The 22877-nt window shown below is 36.1% G+C and overlaps 1 protein-coding gene and 1 pseudogene across 1 annotated transcript in view; one reads left to right on the top strand and one right to left on the bottom strand.

Moving 5' to 3' along the window:
• Positions 1-22877, top strand: part of LOC120224136 (RNA-binding motif, single-stranded-interacting protein 3-like) — a 420254-nt gene that overhangs the window by 263411 nt on the left and 133966 nt on the right. Inside the window, exon 7 of the mRNA XM_039222358.1 lies at positions 17247-17353. Coding sequence (XP_039078289.1) covers positions 17247-17353 — 107 coding nt within the window. The remainder of the gene's footprint in view (positions 1-17246; positions 17354-22877) is intronic.
• On the bottom strand, positions 6512-7586 carry LOC120224135 (annotated as a pseudogene).

Raw genomic sequence — 22877 nt, 5'->3', positions numbered from 1 at the left:
GGCACATCTCCAGGATAATGGCTCTAAAAGTAACGCTTCATGAAAACTATTCCTCTGCCTGTCTTACCTAATAGTCTCACAATTACTCCCAATCTTTTATTCACTCAACAAATATTTTCTATATGCTCCATATACCAGGTTTGAGATTAAGTACGGAACATGAAGTCTTGCAATCCCATGTTTGGGGGTAGCCACAATTTATAAGTAATTTCCAGAAGTTTTAAGTGTCTAGTCCAAGATTTTGCAACGAATAAATGGTACAATTCAGAGATGCAAGTAAAATCCTATAAATAATCCCTTCACTTATTCTCAGTTTGTGAAAATGATATCAAATATGACTTTTTCCCCTTTCAGGAACCCTTTTATTTATTCCTAGCTGGTGACTTCTACTTGTTTTCTATATAATCATCATGCCTAGCAAATATACACTGTGCATAATGCAAAGTATTTACTTTTTTGATGATGATTACTTTTAGGTAAAAATGAACACATTACCAAACGGCAACTACTTAGAGTATGTCCAAGAAGTGACTAGCCGAATTTGCAGTGAACTTTAGACAACAGGGGAAAACTTTCCAGGGATAAGAAAGCCTTTAAAGACTTATTAAACATTAAATGATCATGAGTTGGGGCACCTGGATGGCTCAGTTGATTAAGCATATGACTTCAGCTCAGGTCATGATCTTATGGTTCATGGGTTCAAGCCCCAAGCCGGGCTCTTGCTGACAGCTCAGAGCCTGGAGCCTGTTTTGGATTTTGTGTCTCACTCTTCTCTCTCTCCCTTCTCTGCTTATGCTCTGTCTCTGTCTTTGTCTCTCTCTCTCTCTCTCAAAAATAAATAAACATTAAATTTTTTTTAAAAATGCATTATCAGAAAATTCAGTCTCTCATTATGTAGAAATATTTTTTTTTAAACTAGAGAGATTTATCCCCTGTCCAACTGGACTAAAGTGCAGTTTTTGTGTATCCCACTGAGAAAGTGCAGAAAGAATAATCACAGCATTCTCTGCCATTGTTAAGCCATAGGACAGTTTTCAGGGGGTCTTCTGCTCTAATAAAAAAAAAGAAAAAGAAAATAGCAAGCTTACTAAAATTGTCTGTGTGTGTGTGTAATCTGCCATGTTCCAGGAATTGCATTATGCTTTTGGAATATAAAGATGAATGAAGTAGAAATCCTACCCTCAAGATGCCTTAGAATTAGTAGAGAAAGACATGTAAGCATGAGTAAGCTGAGATGTCTTAGACATGCCAAGTTAGAGGTCTATACAATAAATGCATAAAGGAAGAGATTGGAATTGACTTGTGATTTGTTTATTACTTGTTTAATCTCTGCTTTCCCTTCAGAAACAAAAGTCATTAAGGGCTAGGATGTGTCCATTTTTTTCACTGCTTACATCTTTCATGGCTTGCACAAGACCTGTATATAGCACAGTTTCCAATTCATTTTGAATGAATTTCAGGCAAGGGTGAATGAGTAAATTGAGTGAATGTAGTAAACAATTAATGGTAAGTGTTCTCTGTGGAACTTGGGAGATGGGAAAAGAGGTCAGGAAAGATTCTAAGAGAGGTGATTAAGTGGGAAAAGAGTGCCCATCCAGACAGAGGAGAAGTATAAGCAAATCTGGAAACACGAAAAAGGTCTCAACCTTTTTTGGAGCAGTGATGTGAATACAAATGGAGATGTGTATGTTTAGGTTATGAAGCTGGATGGTGTTTTGTGCTAGAGAGCTTGGACTTTATTGGGTAGGTGGACCTGTGAGGAATTAACATGACAAAGATTGCATTTTAGAAAGATCTATAAGGAATTCATATAAAATACCTTTAATATTCAATTCCAGTTGAAGAATTGGAACCTATCTAAGAAAAATCAATTGAGGACAGTTATGCAATCTTCCCGTGGGTAGTTTTGCCCTAAATAGTTTTATTTCTTTGTTTCTATAAGAAGAGCAAATAGATGTTCCATTTTAGAAACATTTGTATGTATTGTTTTTACACTAATCTCCTCCAGAGGTGGGGCTGCCACATTGTATGTATGTATGTATATATATATATATATATATATATATATATATATATATATGACTCCTAAGATTGACTTAGCCATAGATGTTTACAGCACATGTGGTCTTTAACACCTTTTTGAAAAACCCAGTTTCTTAGATCTGGATTAAATTTATTTACTATTGATTAGTAAGTGATTCAGGCATGAAAGCACTTTTCAAATTGTCACAATTTCAGTTCCTTGACTGACTGCTTAGAAAGAGCTCAGTCCCAAGCCATTGCCTCTGTAAATCCTTCACCTATTGAAGGTGAGGTTTTCTCCCCAGCTGATGCCTCCAGCCTTGTTAACTGATACCTATGGTGTAATATACAGCTTTCACTTTGAAACTGGATTATATTTATTTCTACTAACGCAGTTCATTGCATTAGGGAATTTTCTCCATTTCTAGCACAGGAAATATATGCTTAGGAACAGCATGTAGGAAATTGAGATATATTTTCTTGATCTGAGTTTAAGTTCAGTTTGGGGGTGTAAAGCCTTTCCTTCCTTGGTGGGGGGACCGTAAGTAGGTGCTGGGAAGAATCCTCATGTTTTTCATTATCAGATTCCTCCTTGCCTTCCTCTTTCCATTTGTTTTTTCCTAGAGCAGTTGACCTGAGTTCTACAAGAAACTGGAATTACACCAGGGATTAGGACTTGGAATTCTTTCTTGATATTTTTTTCCTTTTTCCAGTAGACAGGCTGGTTGTATATAAGTATAAAAATTAAAGGACTCTATGTTCTTTAAAAGAGGAAAAGGTTGTGCTTTTATTTTTCAATCCTTTAAAATTTTGTTAATGTCAGGAATCTTAAAAAGTTATTTTGTCTATCTGTCTGCATTTATTTAATAATTTGATAAACAGATAATGAAATGTGTATTATCCTCAGACTCTGTGAGACCATTGGGGTGGATTTTAAGCAAAGGACCCAGCTCCTGAATTCAATCAAATCAAATTCTCATAATAGTGGAAAGAGCATGGACATGTATTATGGAAATTTAATGAGATTTAGCTGGTCCCCTATTGATGGACGTTTATAAGTTATGGTGCATGATAATTATGTTACAATACCAAGCAGCATTTCAGAAGGGTGATATATGCTAATGTGGAAAATTCTTCCTACATAATTAAGGTACACAAACAATAAAACCAACACGCTAAGCAATAGTGTCCCCTTTGGAGCTGGAAAAAAAAAGAATACCAGCGCTAGACAGGTGGATTAACTGATATATATTTCTGCATTTTCCTGGAAGAAATTATTTAAAAAAACAAGAGCGGGAATCGGCGGGGGGGTTGAGAAGAGGTCTTGTGCTTTTTTTTTAAATTTTTAACCTTTGTAAAGTTTCAATTTACTACTTTAAAATCTTCTTTCTATTTACATGTTTATTCATTTTAAATGTCAATGAGGTATCTGCACTATAATATTATAGCTGTATTTTTTCTTCTTTGTACCTATTTCTAAAAGTGCCATGTTACATTGAGTATATAATAATACATACAGTATACAGAGTCAAGTGTAGTGCCTCGGAAGTATGGAAATGGAAACAGCTCTATCAGAGTCAAGTGTAGTGCAGTGGAAGTATGGAAATAGGAGCGAGACCAGATATGGCCTATCTTGGTCAATACATAAGATTCTTTTTTTTTTTTTTTTTTTGACCATGAGGGAAAATAACTTTTTTTCTTTTCTTTTTTTTCTTTTACAAATAGTTTATTGTCAAGTTGGTTTCCATATAACACCCAGTGCTCATCCCCACAAGTGCCCTCTTCCATGCCCATCTCCCTCTCCCCCTCACACCCATCAGTCCTTAGTTTGTTCTCAGCATTCAAGAGTCAGGCAGAGAAGGACAAATACCATATGTTTGCACACATAGGAGGATTAGGAGGAACTTAACGGAGGACTATGGGGGAGAAGAAGGGGGGGGAATAGTGAGGGAGAGGGAGAGAGGCAAACCATGAGAGACTCTTGAATGCTAAGATTCTCTTATTTTTAAAGACTTTTTATCTGAGAAACCTTTCCCTTAATGATTGGCCTTCTAGCATAGGTGGTTCCCCAGTTGATAGCTGGATATGTAAGTCAGTTGTAGGTAAGCAAGTTGATGCTGTTTTGGAAGTGCTGATCCTTTTTACTTTCTTGGTGTCAAAACATCCTGTTCATTCAGCACAGGTAATGTTTTCATCTTATTCCTTATAAAATGAACCAAATTTAACCTTCAGTGTATACTCTGTGTCCCACCTACGTGAAACATTAACTTTCTCATTTAATTTATTCCCCTTAAGGGGTTTGGTTTTTCTCGTAAAAATAATCTCTTCCTATTTGAAAAGGGTTGTCAGAGAATTGTTACAAACACAGAAAAAGATGATATTTTAATACTTAAAACAAAGAGGTGAGCTTGAGATAATTACTTAGGCCATAATATAACCGATCAAAAAGTGATTTTCTCTGTCTTACGTCTGGGCAAACAGCAATTCTCTGCTTTTATTATCACCGTGGGGCATTTTCCTTTTCTGTAAGGCCATTCTGCATAGTAGAGAATTATATTTGAAACTAAATATAAGCATTAATCCATTACTGAAAGATAAAATTGGGAATGTACCTGCAAATCACACTTTATTTAAGATTTATTCACTTATTATTTATTTCCATCTTTTTGGTTTCTATTAATGTGTTCATTTTGTCCTAAATGATAGTAGTAAAGATGTGTCTGACACTTGTAAATATAATCCTTGTGATTTGTTTATTCTGTTAAAAGAAACTGCTGTTAAAATGGCAGTATAAATCATCTTAGAAGATCTTACTGGTTGCCTAGTGTTCAGTGGTAACTATAGCCTGTGGGCAGAGAACCACTGTAATTGTATCCTAATGAATATTCAGTCTTTTTGTGCCATCTTCAAATTATGAAGTTAATCACAAGAACTGCTTGAAACTTGTTTCCTTTTACCTCCGATGGTAAGGGCAGGTAGAAAGTAAGCAGTGGAAGAGTGTTTGATGAGAAACCCAGAGAACAGGATTCTGGGTGTGACTTTGCCACCACCTACTACAAATTAGCTGACAATTCATTAAACTTTCATTTGCCCTGTTGGTAAAATTAAAGGTTTGAATTAAAAAATTTTAAGATCAGATGACAGACTATATACGTATGTATGCCTTCCAGGATAAAAGTTTATTGCAACTAAGAACTACCCAGATAACTATAATTAATTTATTATAGTACACAAAACATAATTAAATGGTAAACAAGATGCTAGAAATCAAAAGGAAATGTAACCAAATTGCCCATGCTGCCATAGGTATAAGGCTTTCTAACTCCAAAATATAATACTTATGTGTTGTAAACCTGAAGTAATGTTTATCATTAATCAAAAATAGTTTGATTTATTTTTTTTACAAGAAATGAACTATGTTTTTTTATTAATATGAAGAATGTGGAGCCAGGGCAAACCTTACCATGGCTACTATCTATGGAATGTGCACCTGACCTAAATCTATGGCCTTTGAGGAAATCACCAAGGGAACTTTGCCTTAAGTGTAAAGTACAGTACAAGGACACCTGGGTGGCTCAGCTGGTGAAGAGTCCCACTCTTGATCTCAGCTCAGGCCTTAATCTCAGGGTTGTGAGTTCAAGCCCCGCATTGGGCTCCATGGTGTGCATGAAACCTACTTAAAAAAATACACAAATAAATTTTAAAAATAAAATAAAATACAGACAGGGCCTGGTTTTGTACCTGATCACTAGGTATGTATACACAGGAGGCTTTACTAAACATCCCCTCTTTACTGAGACAGGTTTAAACTTGGGGCTTGAAACCTCCATGTTGAACAAAAGTGAACCTATGTGCAATTATATAATTTTCTTCTTTGAAATTATGATAGATAGGCTTACAACAAAACTAAAATTTAAAACTCCGTATTCAAGTCACCATCAAAAGCAAGATTCTTACTCATTAATCTTCTGTTTTGCTCAATTTCTTCCTCGAACCTGGTGTCCTATAATGAGCTAGCCCATGTGAGGCACGTTTCATACCCAACATTGATTGGTTGCCAAGGCGACTTCCACTGCTGCTTTGGGCAAGCTCATGTTTTCTCTCTCCTTTTCTGCTAAAAGCAGAGGAACTCGTGGTGTAAGATCAAGGGCAAGATGCCAGGAGAGCAAAGTATAGGTTGAACCAAATAGAGATTTGGAGTGAATCATAAGTTCTCTCTGTTTCATCCATCAGCAGCAAAAGGACTGAAGTTCAAACAATAAAACTGGAAGCTTTAGGCTTGAAGGGATACCAGCATCCAAGAACAGTCCATATCCTTCCTTGCATAAATCCAAGGGAAAAGTTGGGGGAATTGGCATCTATCTGCCAGGTCCAAGAGTCTCCTATCCCTGAGTTCATCTGAGTCAAATTTCCCTATAAGAGAAACCCTGCTACTCTGAACAGAATTGCCCTTTATGTTAGACCCCAATCAAGGGAAGTGATAGTTCCTTCACAGAGTTCCAAGAGTTTGGACTTCTAGAAACTCTTCGTTGTTTCTCTTCCAGTATGTGCCATTGATTCTTGCATAAAATTCTGGAATGCTGGCTCTTCTCAGCTTTCCTATGTACTGTGGTCAGTATTATCAGTATCACTGCCTGCTTCCTCATCCTCTTCAGCCAAAGTTCCCTGAGTCAGGATCAAGTCGAAATGGTCAAGCGCAGGAGTTAAGCTGTCAGTGGTAGTCCCTGTATCCAAGGCTACAGAGCCCATATCGTTCTGAAGGTGTTCCATTTATTCTTTCTGCTGCTGGCTCTATGCACTGGCCAGTGATTTCTTCAGACATTCATATTCAGGACATTACTCCCTTTCATATTCTTCCACAGCACTGGTGACTTGCATAAAGAGTTCATCTTAGCCTGTACTCACAACAGCAGATACCACCCTAAGTGAGCTGTAAAACTCATCTAACACCAGGCTCATTAAACAAGTGAGGTTACTGACATATTTAATCTTGATTCAAGGCATCTTGGAAAGCCTCAAAATCTTGCATCCATTCCACTGCAAAGCTGTAATCAATGATGTCAGTTTTATTCATAACCACAATGAAAGGCAGCTTGGTTTTGTACAAGATGCTGCTGGCATAAAGCATATTAGACATGAAGGTCATTGGGTTGGTACTTCTTGATGTGTCTATGACATAAATGACAACTGTTGGAAATGAAGATTCCAGGGCCTCCGTGATGACTGTACCAAAAGTTGACAAAGTGAACACCTCAGTCTGTCCCAGTCAAGACATATTTAGACATGTTCTGGGCCTTCTCCACAAATTTCTTGGCCTGATCAAATCTGATAACAAAGAGATTGAGTGAGGTTGCTATACCACCATTAGGCCCAAGTCCATACTGTTTCATGACTTCTTTATACTTGACAGTGTCATGAATAATATTGGCAGGAGAGGGTACTTCATGTACAGCTGGGTCCAGATTAATCACATAAGATGGAGAGCCTTGGCTATGCAGATGTCCAATAAGCCTCTGCACAAAGGTAGTTTTCCCAGATCCCACCATTCCCAACACTGGGGGCTGAGGACCCTCAGATTCATCTACAGGCTCAGCCATCCTTCTCCTGGCTCTGCCCTGTAAATTGTAGTTTAAATTTGGTATTGCTCACTCTAGTATCATCTAGAATGATGATATAGATTGAGCTACAGAAATATGTTTAGAAATAAAGATACATACATATATGCATAGAAAGTCTATCATGTGGAAGAGCATATGTGGAAGAGAAATTGACAAATCTTTTGCAGACAAATCAGAGGGCATGTTTTGTGAAACTTACCTGGATATAACAGCAGGTATTTTGGAATTAGTCATGAAAGATAAGGACATGGGTTTTAACACAGAGCTATTTAGAAATACACTTATATCTATCATTTTTACATCATTACTCTTCATACCAAATCATTACAGATTAATGATGCTGTCTGCATCTGGAGGGACATGAGGGTTGCTGGAAGCTTAAGATTGTGGAGAATTAAGACAAATGCTGTAAGGAGCTCAGATTTATTGTTGTCAGGCTGCCAGTTTACAACGTGGGGTCTATATGGCCCCAGAGGTTCTAAAAGTATGTCAGCTAAATCCCATCATTGTCCATCTCAGTCATTCATATTTTCATTCACTAGACACCTAATAGAAGCCTGTTTTTAGCCAGACTAGATAACACCTGGTATTAGTCCTTCATGTGCTGCTCATTCATCATCTGGCCATCAGTAGAGGGGGGAGCCATGCAAGTGACATGGGACTTTTTAAAACCCTGTGTGGTATTGGATGTGATTTCTGAGCTAGAGGACACTCTATAGTGCTAGAGAGTGATATCTACTTTAGGCTTTCAAAATGCCTATCCGCATTCCAATTATAGTATCCACTGCTAGCTGCTAGAAGTTTCCTTTTGCTTGCTTTCTTCCCCTCTAGATTGTGACCACTTTGTCAGGGCAAAGTCAAGGGTAGTGCTGCATACTGTATACTGAATAGATTTGAGGTTTTGTTTTTGTTTTTGTTTTAATGAATGAATTTGGTTAAAATGTTGCTAAGTTTAACATTCTCCAATTGGTATCATTTTTGAATTCTTTAGCATGAAACAGCTTTTTAATGTACAAGTAAATCTGAATATCACAGAAAGTGTTTTTTTCTTTTTATTGAAAACAAATCCATGTCTACCCATTAAAAAAAAAAAAGATAGTTTCTAGATTAAAATTTTATACTTTAACTTAGTTCTTGGAATTCTTCTTTTTTTAGTTCCTTAATCTCATTCTCCCATTCAGTCCAAGCATTTGTAAGCTTACCTCCAATAAACTGCTTCTCTTATCATTAGATTCTTTTCTACGTGGCTTCTCCTACCCTTCCTTTTTATTTTTCCTGAAGTAAAATTTATAATTTATCTGAGTGATTAATTTTTAGATTTAATACTTAAACCGCCAGACCCGTGAGTCACCACAATCCAATATAAATACCTGAAGAGTTGAAATAAATTGAATGCTAAAAATTAAAAATGTTCACTTCTCTAAGGGGCAGTGAGAATTCTACTACTGATATATAGAAGCTAAGAGATATGTCAATATCTGCTTGTAAAATATGATGGTAAAAAACATTCTTAGTGAATCATAAAACCAAAGGAATGTTATTCTTCGTTATTTTGTTTTTTCCTAGCTCTGGGTTTCGCTGTTCTGTTCTATTGGTTTTTTGGTGTCTTTATCAGTTATTGCTGCTCTCATCTGTATTATTTCCTTCCTTCTACTGGCTTTGCAGTTTGTACTTCCTTAACTAGGTGCTGTAGGTGTAATTTTAGGTTGTTATTTGAGATTTTTCTTGCTTCTTGAGGTAGATCTGTATTGCTATAAACTTCTCTCTTAGAACCACTTTTGCTGTGTCCCAAGGATTTTAGACCATTGTGTTTTCACTTTTATTTCTCTCCGTGTGTTTTTAAATTTTCTTCATTGATTTCTTTGTTAACCATTCATTGTTTAGTAGCATGTTACTTAGCCTCCATCTTTTGTGTTCTTCCAGATTTTTTCTTGTGATTGATTTCTAGTTACGCACAATGTGGCCAAAAAGGATACATGATATCATTTCAGCCTTTCTGAATTATTTGAGACTTGTTTTGTGGCCTAACTTGTGATCTGTTCTGGAGAATGTTTCATGTACATTTACCACTAAACCAGCCTTACAAGAACCTTTAAAGGGAAATTGGCATAAAGAAAAGGCCATAATCAGGAATAAGAATATTGTGAAAGAAAAGAATTTCATAGGTAAATGGAAGCATGTTATAAAAGTAGTAAATTAATCATTTATAAAACCAGTATGGAGGTTAAAGCACAAAAGCCAAAAAAATCAATTATATCTACAAAAATAAGTCAAAGGATTCACAAAATGAAAAGCTGTGAAGTATGCCTTCATATACTTAGAATGTGGGCATGGGAAGTAAAAATTCAGTGCCTTTGGAATGTGTTTAAACTTAAGTTTGATATAGAGTACTTAATATAGACTACTATATGTGTAAAATATTATATATGAACCTAACAATCACCACAAATCAAAAGCCTATAATAGATACATAAAAAAATGAATAAATAATGAGAAAGGAATCCAAACAGAACATTCCAGAAAGCCATCAAACCACAAGGGAAGAGAAAAATCAAGTATGCTAAGTTTCAAATAAAAATCAAAACAATTTTATATTAATCTCGCTAGGCAAAATATGTGATCTTGTTTTGTTTGCTTAAAATCAACAAATCCTATAAGCCCCATAAGGTTATCTTATCAGTTTATGCATTGGGTGTTTCATGTTTAATACAAACTTTAGATGACTAGAAATACTCCAGTCAGCAAACAAACAGTAATTACTCCTTCATAATTACCATGCAACTTTATCGCCACACATTGTTATAATTATATTTTAAATACTCCCCATTTTCATGATAGACTATAATGTCTTCTAGCACATTACAATCTGTGCCTTTATAACTGCATCTCACTTCCACAAAGGCCTCTTCTTCATTTAGTCTGTATTTTAACTACTGTGAAAACAGACTGAACAAAATTAATTGGTAACATAATACTGCAATAAGGAAATGCTAGACAATATAATATTTCAGTGTTACTGAAGTCATCTCATTAATCAAAGTATTCATGTTTCACATCTAAGATCCATTCCTTCTTCCTTACAGAGTCAGTCCCAATCATATCAGTGCTTCTCAAACTGAAGTATGCAGAGGAAACACCTGGGCACCTGGTTCAAATGCAGATTTTGATTCAGTAGGTCTGGGGAAGGGCCAGATGAGAGTCTGCATTTCTTTTTTTTTTTTTTCTTTTTTTTTTACTTTCTATTTTTTTTATTATTACTTTTTTTACAAATAGTTTAGTGTCAAATTAGTTTCCACATAACACTCAGTGCTCATCCCCACAAGTGTCCTAACAAACTCCCAAGTACGGATCCCATTTCTGCTGGACCTTGGACCATACTTTGAGTAGCATCACATTCAAGTATTATGTATACCTATATGCAAAATGCTGCCAAGAGTATACACACTTGCATGTGCGCACACACACACACGCATGCATATATAAGCTTCCCCCCAATCTCTGCTATAATCCCTTTCAACCTCAAGCCTGGAAATTAATTATTACTGTTAAAAGACTTAACACAAACAGAATCCACCTTCAATTTATGAAAGCCTGCCAAGTAACCAGGAGGAAATTTCTCTCTGTAGTGAGATGAGGTAGAGGCAGGACATGGCATATGAGTTACTTTCTAAAGGTTGATTAGTAGTTTGCCAGATGGAGGGTGTGTATGTGGGGAAACTGGGAAAGGAAATTCCAGGCAGGGGGAAAGGTATTCAATGGTGAGGGAACTTTAATCCACAGGAGGAGGAGGAGTCTGGCAAAAGATAAGGTCAAGGGTACAAATTCTTCTCTTCTAGTAAAGGACTTTTGATTTTATCTTGCAGGTATTTAGAAATCACCAAGAACTAGATTATAATATAAATCTTTTTTTTTTTTTTTTTTTTTGAGAGAGAGAGAGTGGGAGAGAGAGCTTGTGCCAGCTAGGGAGGAGAGGAGAGGGGATCAGAGGGAGAGAAAAAGAATCTTAAACGGGCTCCATGCTCAGCAGGGAGTCCAAATCAGGGCTCAATCCCAGGACCCCGGGATCATGACTTCAGCCAAAATCAAGAGTCAGACACTCAACTGACTGAGCCACCCAGGTTTCCCAGAAATGATCTTAATTCATCTAAATCTATATTTTCTCTTATACTCTCAATGAAATCCACTCCCACAGCCTCCCTGGGAAACTAACAATCAGGATTACATGCCTAAATTCAAGGTTAATATTAGGAATATTTCATCCTTTTTTAGTGACATATTTGAAATTTTGTTTCTGGGATTTTATTTTTTTAATTCATTTAATAAAAATATTTGTGGCCCTGTCTGCTTTCCCATTATAATTATCTTCAAATCAGTAAAGTAACAGCAGATGTTTCAACTTAGCAATGTCAATTGCTAATAGGTCATTACTAACAGCCATCATGTAATAGCTTATGAAGATCCTCAAATACCAGGGTGGCTAAGATTTGATGCCTCTAAGACACTGTAAAACACAACTCACAAAGACATCTCAGTTGTAAGTTAAGAAAGTCTTGTCCTATGGCTTTTAAAATTTTTCTCAGTGTTAAGAATATTGTTTTGGGGCCTCTGGGTTTCTCAGTCAGTTATGCCTCTGACTCTTGCTTTTGGTTCATGTCATGATCTCACATTTCATGAGATCAAGCCCCACGTCAGGCTCTGTGCTGAGCATGGAGCCTGCTTCAGATTCCCTCTTCCCATCTACCCATCTCCATTCATGCACGCTCACCTGTTGGTCTCTCTTTCTCTCGCTCTCTCTCTTTCTTAAATAAAGAAACATATATTGTTTTGAAAGTTCTCTTTTCAATAATGAAAAACTTCACAGTAGGTTTAGAACCCAGAATCTATGTTCTATGAATAATTGATCCGTGACAAGCTAGAATACTGTTGTTTGGTAATATTCCTTTCAGGGTACCTTCTGTAAAATTTCTTTATGCTAGTTGGTAGAAGAAATCCTAAGGTTAATAATTCATTCAGAGCCTTTTCTTTTCGTGACAGTGCTGCCCCTGCTAATTCCATAGCTTCCAAGGTTTCACAAAAAAAGGTCTTTAAATATCTATGTGCATGTGCATGCACGTGTGTGTGTGCACGTGCATGCATGTGTGTGTATACATGCCAAAGATACACATTTTGGGGTGGCAAATTTTTCTTTTTTAAAATATTTAAAAAAAATTTTTAAGTGTATATATTTATTTTGAGAGAGAAAGAAACCATGTGTGGGAGGGGCAGAGAGAGAGAGAGAGAGAGAGAGAATCCCAAGCAGGCTCCACACGGTTGGCACACAGTCTGACATGGGGCTCAAGCTCACAAACTGTGAGATCATGACCTGAGCCAAAATTGAAAGTCAGATGCTTAACCGACTAAGCCACCCTCAACCCCCTGAACAGCAAATTTTTCTTGCTTACATTGTGTACACAGCATGGTATTTATCCTAATAGTAAAATACAGATTTGATGGATTGAAACTGTCAATAGATCTCCTGCAAATGAATAACAGCAACAACAACAACAACAAAAAAAAAATAGTAAAAAAAAAAACACAACAGAAAAAGGCACAGGAGCATTCAGTATAGGCAATTGCATATTAACACATGTAAGAGAACGTGACTTGTGTCACACTCAGGGGATAATTGGAAGCCAAACTTTGGTGATGACTCAGGAGGGGAACCTGGGCTGTAGTGACCAGATGGTCCAGTGACAAGCGACGGTCAGCAAGAACCATTTTGGAAATACAGACCTTCTCAATGGGCAAATCTTTTTGATGTTCCTGGAGGTCAGTTGCAAGTTCTGTGGCCAAACCACAAGGAGTTAAAAGTGGGACAGAGCTGATGAACCATAAGCCTAGCTGATTAAACACTCAACTCGAACTCTGCCAACCTAGCCTGGTTAGGTTTCATAGCTGATATGTGGACAGTGGCTAATAGAGATGCGAAGCAATAGTGATAATTGTAGCTAATGTGGAGTTAATATTCATTTATGTACCATATACTACTTTAAGCCCTTTTCCCACATTAATTTATCTAATCTTCACAACAGCTGTCTGAGGTAGAGAACATTATTCTCCTCAACTTATACATGAGAAAAATGAGTCACAGAAATATTGAAAGAATTAAAAAAATGCCTGGTCTCTTGTAGCTAGTAAGTCAGGGAGCCAGGAAGCAAACTGCTACCCCTAACGCTGAAATGCACCCAAACTAAGTGTTAAAGCAGAAACATGAATGACCTCAAGAGAAGTCACTATCATATTCTACACTATTAGAACCAGTTTATTATGTACTTTAAAAGATTCCATTTTAGGAGAAAATAAAGAGAATCCTGCTTCAGATGGTAGAAAGTATGACTCATCAAAGTTAATATCCCAAGAAACATAAAAGGTAGAATCTACAATTTGTTACAGCAGGAAATTTAAGGTATTTCTTGATTTATTTGCCTTTTGTGAGAAATTTGTACTATTGCCAGTGATAAACTCATGTGTCAGCATGACCACCCCATTTGAATGGATGAATGTACCTTGAAATTTTAAAATGGCAAAAGAAAAAAATACCCTATCATGAGGAATGACTATACATACATATGTGTTTTTGAGTGTCACAGGAAATTTTCTTTAGCACAGAGTTTTAGGGTCTTTTATTGCATTTACTGTTCCAGTTCTTCATCTAGAGAAAGAATTTCGAATACTTCAGTGTGACGGCAGCAACTGTCTGCGAATATTTCATGACCCAATCTTTCCTTTGTGTGATTTTTGTGGCTTCGTCAAAGCCACCGATGTAGGAAGCTCCTAAAAAGCAGAGTTGGGAACCACTTGTGCGTGGCGAGGAATGATATTGGTTGAATTGTGTGCCAGGATGAGTTACATATTACATGCTTCCTGGATAAGACAAGCAAGACCTTTTGTTTTTCATTTCACCTGGCCAATTGTGACTTTCTGTCTACTTGAGTCATTTTCTTCAACATTGATTAATAGAATGCTGCTGCTAATAAACTAAAAGGAGTGAGTAAACACTACTACCACTGACAGCCAAATGATTTTCAAATATTTGTTTGTAGATACCCACTCATTTGTTTTTCCATTATTGACTTTGAAGACAATGGAAGTCTCATGAATTCCTTATTTTTTTCCCCTGATTCATCCAGATTAATAAATGCAAGCAACCTAGCTTTTCTAAATGGGGAGGAATGGATGTTGGGAAAAGTGGTATCAGTTATCTATTAAGATTATAATGACACATATCGACTGCAAAATTTTAGTGACATGAAACAATAAAGATTTATTTAGCTTACATATTTGTGGGATGGTCTTTACTGACCTCACCTGGGTTTTTACGTTTTCCTGTGATCTGTGAATGTCTCCTGATTTTAGATGAGCTCATTCACATGTCCGGGTGGTGGTCATTAGATGATCTACTTTGGCCTTGGCTCTGATGGTAGGGATGACTCTATGGTAGTACCTCATCCTTCAGAAAGCCAGGCTGAACACATTCATGTAGCTATGCAGAAAAGAAAAAGAGGCAAACCTCAATGCATAAAAATATTTCAATCCTCTGCTTGTGTCTCATTTGCTAACATTACTTTGTCTAGAGCAATTCACATGGGGTCAGACCAAGAGTCAGAGGGCTCAATGACACTACATAGCCGAAGACAAGGACACAAGGAGAGATAAAGAATTGGGATAATGCAGGGGACTAAAACTAATTTTATTTCTACCTTTCTAGGTTCTTGCCTGGGACACTCCCACCCCCACCCCCTAGCCCCATAATAAAGAGGAGAAAAACAAATAGAAGTTTAATAACATGTATATCTCTTACATGGAGATATCCAGGAAAACCTGGTAACTCTCTGAAATGGTCCAAGTCGCCATCTTAAATATCATCTTTAGCTAGGGGCAAAAGATGTTGGGAAAGGAGCAGTGAGGCCAGTTATAGGAGGTTACCAGGAAAAGCACAGCAAATAAGGGTAAGGTTGTTTACACAAATTTAAGTCCTTGCTTCTCCACTGATAAGTTTCTTGAGATTTAGAATACTCTTTTCCTCCAGATGCAAGGAGGGAGACATGGTTACAAATGGAGATTTCCCTTATAAAAGTAAACATTTCTTTTAAAAGGGTAATTTCTAGTCAGTTTTCATAGCTTTTCTTCTATCTGCTCTTTCTTAAAAATTAATCCTTATGCCAAAGAGACATATTTTTGGGTGGTATATTCTGCTCCCCTTCAAACATTAAACAATTAATTTTTGGAACATTTTCCCAGTGAGTTGGAGGAGGAAAGGTACATTTTAGTGTTCAGATTCTAAACTTACAAAGTAATATATGGTTTATCCAAGCAAATAAACAAACAACAACAACAAAAATCATCCTTCCAGCCATTTTAATTCATTGACCAAGTTTTTAAGGACAATATGGCTTTCTTTTTATTCATTCATTTTTAAAAATATCTGTGCTAATAATCAGCAATTTTTCTAGTGAAGTAAGGGAGCATCAGTTTTCAAAGAATAAGTTTCTCCCTGTTGCATTTTATAAGATTGTCAAATAAGTTTACTTAAGTAACCCAGGATCACCACGTTTTGCCCCAGTCCAGGATTATGTTAGGGCCATATTTTATGGCTATATTTTATCATATGGGCTCATTTAATATTTAAATAACTGTTCTCCCTGGGATTCTGCCTAGATTTCACTGGGAAATTGGAGTGAAAGGGGTTCAATGGCAATCAACTTCTAGCCTTTTTGAAATTGCAGAGATTAATGAGAAAAAAACTAATTTGGTTGTGATTAGTAAAATAGGAGCTTCTAAAAAGGGAGCTCCTAATGACCTCTTTCCAACTAGAATCTAACAGTTTATACTGTGAAAACATAGTGATTTTGAGGGGAAATATTTATCTACACACAAATATTGGTTATGAATATGTTTCTAATGGTAAAAAGCAAAATGCAACTGAGTACATTTTAAAGATCTTATTGGTTTTATTTAAGCCTTCATGAATCAAGCAGCATCCCATCAAGCAGGTAGAAAGGAGTTGTGAGGAGCTGTGCAAATTGGAGGCTTCTATAGGCAGAAGGGAACATGAACAAGAAAGTTATATAGGCAAAATTGAATTGGTTATGGCAAGGTCAGTCAGGTAAATTACCTCCCCAGTGCTGATCAGGTGACTCCTGACTGACTGGTTTAAAATTCCATTTCTGGGAGAGCCAAAACTTTAATTAAGTTAGGGCTTGGTTTGATGACATGGAGCTTAGCCTAAGTGACTCCATTTTGGACCCATTGTCTGGCTTTTAACATTAACATAACTGGAAGGAGTTGGCATTTGCCTCTTTACTTCTAAGACAAGTTCACATTCAGCTTCAACTGATTATTTTTTCAACAATATTTTTTGTTTTCTTTTATGGTCTGCCAGTACTTTTTTGAAGCCCAGTCAGATAGAATAACAGTCAACATAATTGAGACTAAAAGGGGGCCAAATATCTCTCCAGAAGCAAGACAACTTCAAAGATATGCATTACAAAGCACTACTGTGACTCAAATAATCACTTGTTTTTAAGGGGGGTTTGCTAATGTAGAGTTGGTTTCTTATCTTCCCAGCCCCTAGTGAGCCTTTACTGTGCAAATTCGCTGATGGAGGACAGAAGAAGCGTCAGAATCAAAGCAAATACACGCAGAATGGAAGGCCCTGGCCCAGGGAAGGAGAGGTGAGTACTGACTGACTTCCCTGAAAATGCAGTAAGACAGACATTTGGGGCCCTAATGAAATCAGGTCCCGTAGAAAACCAAAATGTCTTCAAAGGGGGCAAATGAGTAGGCCTATATTAATGTGTTCAGGATAAAATTACCTGAGGAGGAATGCAGGAATTCAAAATTGACCTCAGTTCTGTACTACAGTAAGCCATCTGTCTTTAACCAAACCTTGACCCGATATACACTCACCAAAAGACTTATCCACAAAGAGTTGATCCATGATTATATAGTAGCTAAAAGAGATTTTCAATAAACTGAATAATGAGAATTGAATGTTTATGTGTTTTGCAAAACCCAAAAATTTCTATTTATTTTATTCTACTTTTGGGATACTCTACTTGCACGTATATGCGTATTTATACATTTGCCCCTATGTTCATAAGTGTGTTGATATGTATTTTATGGAAGTATTTTTCAATATAAAATATGAAAATGTCATATTTTATATTGAAAGAAAATTTTATATTGAAAGAACAGTTGATATACACAAGGTTTTGTTTTTCACAACAAAAAGAAAGGCATTTAGCAGTTAATGATCCACTTTCCCTCTTACCACAAAACAGAAAAGCAAGCATATGTATCCAGTGACACTTGGGAACGAATTCCTTTCTGTTATTTTTGTTGTAAGAAGACAAAGAAAAGGTATCGGGACTTCTAAGAAGTTTTTTATTCTCTGTGAAATGGAATGGCATTGTTTGAATGACTTGAATAAATGCTATTTTGTACAAAGGCCATAATTTCAACAGAAGAGCTTCATTTTGTATTTCTATTCAAAGCACTCACTTCATCTATTTCTCATTTAGGAGACAACCCACTTGATGCGGCATTTTACACTTTCAGTACTGAGACTGAAGGAAAAGAGAGTGGGGTTTTCCTCAGTAAAACATTTAGCCATTTTTTATTCACTAAGACTGTCATCTGTTTTGAGTTTTTCCACACAGACCTCAAACCCCCTCTTAAAGTGTATAATTGTGTTCAACTATTGTATAACCTATAACTCATTATTTTAAGACATGAAAAAGAGAATCACCATTGCACACCTGAAACTAATGAAAAAGGAAAGAGTTTCAATATCCCAGCGTTAGAAAGGCAGGCTGTGTTATGTTCAAAAAAGGAAGAGGAAAGGGAATGACCCTTGTGTTTTTAGAGTTGGGTTAGTGATTTAGCTCCATTGCCCCCAGAAGACAGCTAATTTCTGATAGCATTCATCACGACATCCATCCCTTCCCAAACATCTGTAGCCTAGAAAGACTCATTTGATCTTTTAAAAATTTGACTCAAATGCCCACTAATGAGAAAGAATTCTGGATCATAGACCATAACCAATAAGCTTCGACAGTCACTCAGATGAGCTGGGATGACTGAAAGCTCTGTTCCCGTCTCCATAAGAACATGTATTATCACATGTTGATATTATCACATTGTGATATTACCACTATCACAAAATAGATGCCAGTTGAGCAAGACACCTCAAGATACACTGAGATGATACATTGAGATACATCTCTCAAGATCAAGCAAATAAACATAAAAGAAATATTAACTACGAGCTGCCACTTGGCTACCGTATACAAACCTAGGGCTTTGGGTTTAGATCTTGGTAAAGACCCTGCACACTACTGCCATGGAAGCATTGTGGGGTCACATTTAGCACTCAGAGCATCTTGTGATTTACATGTAGGTTTTAAGCATGTTTTCCTAATCTTTGTTTTCAAAACTTGCTTTTTAAGAGTTATACATTTTCTTGTTGAACTGTGAATATCAAAGGAGCTTCATAAATTTACCTGTGACTAATAAAAATGTATTCCAAGTGTGGAGACACATCCAGAGAAAAGAAATTAGGAAAAGAAATGGCATGTACTATAAATATGCTTATCAAATATTTTGGTTTTGAGATAAGCATATTAATGTTTACACCTTGATTGTGGTTTTCGGTGTAGGCACTCCAAGGATGTTGGATAACTTTGTGTGCCCATCACTACATATGTATTATATATATGTATATATGTTTGCTTCTATTTCTGCTTGCATTATACTTGATAAATTATATTAGCATGGTTGACAAAGTATAAAATAATTCAGCTTATTCCTATGTAAGCAATATTTAATGAACTTTATATACCAGGAAATTCTAATTACTGTATTTCATCGTTTCCAAGACCCCTGGTTTTCCACATTTTAACACTTCTAAAATTGTTTCTACTCTTGTAATCAATGGCATTATGGGAAGGCAATTTACATTTGCTCTTGTTAGTCATCTGTAGCACTATGTATATTCTCTACTGAGTCTGTGACCACTCTGCATGAATTGAAACGCTAATCTAAGCAAGGACTATGGGTCAGATTCTTAGAAGAGATTTTCTTTGTGCCCTTATTTCATCCAGTATTAAGATTGAGACATGAATCTTCTCTTGAAGTTCATTCTTCTTTTTTTCTTTCTTTCTTTTCTTTTCTTTTTCTTTTTCTTTTCTTTTCTTTTTTTTTTTTTTTGTAGCCCTTTGTCATACCAACTTTATGAGGACATCATTTGGGGTGTTTTTCTTTGCTTGTTTTTTGTTTTAGTTATTGTTGTTTTTGTTGTTTTTATATAAGATAATGGTAAACCTTTCATTGTTACTCTAGGTAAAATGAAAGATGATAATTTCAATTCCGATGCTTCAGAATTTGGGATAATAGGACAGATTGAGGCCCATGTTTTCTCTGCCTCTCTTGAAAGTCAGGTAAAAAAAATTGGTAGTGTGAAAAGGATTTCTCCTAAAATGTTTAAACATCTTAGAAGTATGTAAAGCATGACAATTGATAAGCTAATTAAAAATTTTAATGTAGTATGTAAAGCTGTTTTCTTCTAAGTGGCATTTTGGTAACAGTTCCTTTAGCATAGTGAAATTTACTTCTTTATAAAAAAAATCTAGTAATGAAAACTTTATACACAAAAATTAGTGTAAATTATCAAGGTTTGGAAATACAAATATATGCTGCTGGACATGTTTTTGCATAAGTGAAATACACAGGGATATTTTAAAGTTCTTAATTAATCTCTCAAGTGACAAGCAAAACTCTGAGCAGAACGATCAAGGATCGGAGCTATTAGGCCTCTCTTTCCCAGTGCTGTACAAATCTTATCAATTTATTTCTTAATGTAGCAACTCACAAACTCTATCGTCTTAATATCCCTTTATACTCTTAAAAATGATTGCTTATTAGTTCATTAAAAAAAGAATAAAACCAACCCATGTTAACAAAAATATTATATCTTTCAAAGACAATTTTTTTTGAGAAGAGTGACACTCTTTTACATTTTTGCAAATCACTTTACTGTTGGGTAAAAGATGACCAGATTTGCATATCTGTATCAGCATTCAACCTGTTACCATATTGTTTGATTTAATCATATGAAGAAAATCTAGCCTTATACAGACATGCCATTGAACAAGAGAGGACCTGTGGATCTCCTAAAAGGATCTCACGAACCCTCAGGTGTGTCCTTAGGCCACACTTTGAGAACCATTGTCCCAGAGAAGCTTGAGCCAGGGATAGGGCTCGTATTCACTTCCATATCCCAGAAGGGTCATGCTGTTTGTAAAAATAGTAATACGTATTTGTTTCATTTGGTAAATAACCACTGGCACTAGTCCATTAGTACAGGCCCTCCACCCTGTCCACTTTGATGCTTCCTCAGGACCTCTTATCATCTCACAAGAATGGGGTGCTAGCTGGCACTGAAGGAGCTCCCCAGGATCCTACTCCAGCATTTACATTCTGACTGGCCATCACTTACAACATAGTGGTGGTGAAACATTTTTAATGTCACCCCTAGCTTGGAAATGCTCTCACTTTATCATCAGTATGACTTTCATGACATTCATTAGCTAGAGATTTCATTACATCTGAAGGCATATTCTTTAATTCAGGCAAAATGGTTCCAAAAATTGATCTTGTTAGTTGTCCCTTGAATAATTGGACTGGAATCAGGAATGCTGCAGATCACTCCAAAAATATATATCAGGAGTCATGGGAATAAGACACAGCATAGAGGATATAGTCAATGGTATTGTAATAGGGTTGTGTGGTGACAGATGGGACCATATGTGTGGTGAGCACAAAATAATGTATAGAATTGTCAAATCACTACTTTGTACACCTGAGACTGTTTCAATATTATGTGTCATCTCTAGTTAAATAAAAAAATTAAGAAACAAACAGACAAATGAACAAACAAACAACCAATAGACATATTAGGAACATGAAGAAGAATTCCTGTTGCTTCTTCCTCTATTTCCAAAGAACACTTTTCCAATGATTACCCAAAAGCCAGCTAGTTTGTTTGTAATCTAATGCCCAAATAATAAGTACAGCATATCAAAACCATGCAGCTATGTTGTAAAGATGATTGGCTGAAATCAAAGACAATGCATACTTCTATTGCAATGATGAGTCACTCAAACCTCAAAATTACTTTATGTTGACATTTGTTGTGACTAGCTTCTGGTCTCCTTCAGAATTTTCAAATGTAAGTAAACATTAAGTGTAAAATCATGGAAGACGGTGCTATTTCACCAAATTGTCCTGTTGGGACATTATCCTTCGATATGCAAATATCATGAACAAACTACTTTTCACTGGCTTTGAAGCTTTCATCTAGTTTTCATAAGATCTTCACATGTCCTATAGTAACTGAGTCAGCAAATGCTATCAATAACAATTGCTTCAGGAATTGCATTTCCAAGAAATAACATTTTGGCTATCATCACAAATACAAGAGACCCAGCAATTGAACAAGAAGTGACCGCACAAAGTATTCAAATGTCTAGTGGAAAAAATGCCAAGATTTTTATTATGAAAACTAAAACAAATAAAATGGTGTTTATTGCTTTTATCTGATTTACAGTTCTCCACTAGAGTAGATTTCAAAGCAATGAGCAAGAACAAATAATCTCTCTCTATGTGGTCCTCTGAAGATATTCTTCCTTACTGTGGAAACATTTAACAAGATTGTCTTCGCAGTCTGGATATGGAGATGAACTAACAGAGTGAATTTGTTAACAATCAGCACCCAGGTTCCCAGGAATACTTTATAGGTTATGTTGAAGAGAAAATCAAGTAAGCTTTGGGAGGATGCATTCTACGAATACTAACTTTTGAAATTTCTTAACTATTCCTAAGAAAGGAAACAACTAGTAGATGAAACATGATGATATATTATATCTCAAAGACATTTTATTTGAGTGCATTTTTATTCACCCAAACACAAGCCTCTGGGTATAGGAATACAGTACATGCACTTGATAATACCAAGGGGTGCCATTCACACAAACCAGATGTAAATTGTGCTCCTTATTGTAGTGAAATGCTATGGTTTTGCCTGGACATGTTCATTTCAAAGCCTTTAAGTGATACAATAAACTGAGAGTGTGCTTTAATTAGATCTCTTAATTAAGGCAGTTACAAAATCCACTACGAGTGAACTGAATGCTAAAG

This window comes from Hyaena hyaena, unplaced genomic scaffold, assembly GCF_003009895.1.
Source record: "Hyaena hyaena isolate Hyena2069 unplaced genomic scaffold, ASM300989v1 scaffold_1117, whole genome shotgun sequence".
NCBI classification, from domain to species: domain Eukaryota; kingdom Metazoa; phylum Chordata; class Mammalia; order Carnivora; family Hyaenidae; genus Hyaena; species Hyaena hyaena.
This window is presented reverse-complemented; position numbering and strand designations above follow the sequence as displayed.